Genomic DNA, 2,690 nt, shown 5'->3' on the forward strand with positions numbered 1-2,690 from the left:
CTCGCTGCTTGAAGAGCGCAGTGCATTAATGTGGTGACGTAGGGACGAGCGAGGGGACTGCTAACTGCAGTAACTGACAGGAAGTTAGCTAAAAGAACCATTCCGCTTACTGCACCTTTAAACAGCTGATGGTAGGGTTTGATTCAGGCACATACCTCTCTCGATACATCACACCTCTTTGGATAACTCCAGAGTTAAAGGGTTAAAGGGCCCATCAGTCCCAGTGCAGACACACTCACTGTTTAAAGGGTCAGTGTGTAGTTTCAGAGGAGGGGGGTTTGTTTACATTCACAGAGCCTGCAGTTAGTTTACTAAACATATTTTCTCTACATGTAATTCTTAGTATTGAATAATTCTATCATCATGAATCAAATTATGTTAAGGAACCTGGAACCAAACGTAAGACTAGAATATGTTTGTAAACCAAACTGTGGGCCCTGCTGCTGTAAACAACAACAGTGAAACAGTAACTTTTCAGGAAGCTTTCTAACTTCAAACAGTGTTCCAGGGATCACATTTTCCTGTGAGGAAAGTTTGTTTATTCAGTTATGAGAATAAACCTTAGGAAATGTTTCACTTCTCTGACACACCCAAAGTTACACACTGCAGCTTTAAGTATTCACACAGAGAGACAGACAGAAAGACAGACAGACAGGTATATAGACAGACAGGTATACTAACAGACAGACAGACAGACAGACAGGTATACAGACAGAGGGACAGACAGGTATACTAACAGACAGACAGACAGACAGACAGACAGACAGACAGGTATATAGACAGACAGGTATACTAACAGACAGACAGACAGACAGACAGGTATACAGACAGACAGACAGACAGGTATACTAACAGACAGACAGACAGACAGACAGACAGGTATATAGACAGACAGGTATACTAACAGACAGACAGACAGACAGACAGACAGACAGAGAGACAGACAGGTATACTAACAGACAGACAGACAGACAGACAGACAGGTATACTAACAGACAGACAGACAGACAGGTATACTAACAGACACAGACAGACAGACAGACAGACAGACAGACAGGTATATAGACAGACAGGTATACTAACAGACAGACAGGTATACAGACAGAGGGACAGACAGACAGACAGGTATACTAACAGACAGACAGACAGACAGACAGAGAGACAGACAGGTATACTAACAGACAGACAGACAGACAGACAGACAGGTATACTAACAGACAGACAGACAGACAGACAGACAGACAGACAGGTATACTAACAGACACAGACAGACAGACAGACAGACAGACAGACAGACAGACAGACAGACAGACAGACAGACAGACAGACAGACAGACAGGTATATAGACAGACAGGTATACTAACAGACAGACAGACAGACAGGTATACAGACAGAGGGACAGACAGACAGACAGGTATACTAACAGACAGACAGGTATACTAACAGACAGACAGACAGACAGACAGAGAGACAGACAGGTATACTAACAGACAGACAGACAGACAGACAGGTATACTAACAGACAGACAGACAGACAGACAGACAGGTATACTAACAGACAGGTATACTAACAGACAGACAGACAGACAGGTATACTAACAGACAGACAGACAGACAGACAGACAGACAGACAGGTATACTAACAGACAGACAGACAGACAGACAGACAGACAGACAGACAGACAGGTATACTAACAGACAGACAGACAGACAGACAGACAGACAGGTATACTAACAGACACGGTGCATGTTGAGAACAGCGTACGCTCTCTTGCGTGACTCTCTGATGTAGTGGATCATGAAGTCTCTCCCAAACATCTCCCTGTCGTCCTCCTCCTCCTGCTCTGTCTCACCCCCCTCTGTGCCTGTCTCTCTCTCTGTGCCTGTCTGTCTCTCTGGGGCCGCGGGGAGAGAGAGAGAGACATCATCGGTCAGGGGGTTGTCCCGGAAGTTCACAAACCTGAAATAAGACAACATGAACAGGGTTAGGTGTGTGTGTGTGTGTGTGTGTGTGTGTTTTTTTTTTTAATCTTTATTTCTCCAGGTAAATCCCATTGAGACCGAAGACTCTTTTACAAGGGAGACCTGTTCTCCTTTCCCACGTTACCATTCACACACACATTCATACACCGATAGCAGCAGCTAACTATCGACATTCACACGAGGCAAGGTGGGTGAAGTGTCTTGCCCAAGGACACAACAACTCTGACACAGGTGGCAGGGCGGGGATCGAACCTCCAACATGGGGTCGGACATGAGGCGATATCTCACTGATTATAGGACGCGTTATGCTTCATTGATAGTGTAGAGACAGAGGTGAAATGGGGCAGAGAGGGGTGTGAAAAGCCATCATGCCAAGGAAATACACCAGGAAGACGACCTGGGGCAACCACACGGAAAGAGCACCTTCTCATCTTTCCCTGTAACCTTCAGGGCTGGAATGTAGAGTAGGCCTAGTTGTAGAGTAAATAATCCAGTTGGGTCTTCTCCTGTGTTCTGAGTCCCAGGCTGTTCTCGCTGGTTCTGATTTTCCCATGCTTTGACCCCCAGACACTAGCTGGCTCTAAGGGTCCTGTGTTCTGACCCCCAGACTGTGTTCTAATCTAACTGGTTCTATCTTTCATTTGAATCTTATTAAAACCTTTTGAATTATAATATGTTGTATTTGACTTTGTTCAGAGTTACTTTT

The 2,690-nt window shown here is 45.1% G+C and overlaps 1 protein-coding gene across 1 annotated transcript in view; it reads right to left on the bottom strand.

Moving 5' to 3' along the window:
• Positions 1 to 1,732: 1,732 nt before the first annotated feature.
• The window catches only part of lrrc39 (leucine rich repeat containing 39), a gene marked incomplete at both ends in the record, with an annotated part of 7,376 nt that continues 6,418 nt past the window's right edge, over positions 1,733 to 2,690 (bottom strand). Inside the window, one exon of the mRNA XM_080055014.1 lies at positions 1,733 to 1,961. Within this exon, the coding sequence (XP_079911140.1) occupies positions 1,733 to 1,961 (229 nt within the window). The remainder of the gene's footprint in view (positions 1,962 to 2,690) is intronic.

The sequence above is a fragment of the Ammodytes marinus genome, assembly GCF_949987685.1.
Source record: "Ammodytes marinus genome assembly, contig: scaffold_107, whole genome shotgun sequence".
In the NCBI taxonomy this organism is placed as follows: domain Eukaryota; kingdom Metazoa; phylum Chordata; class Actinopteri; order Uranoscopiformes; family Ammodytidae; genus Ammodytes; species Ammodytes marinus.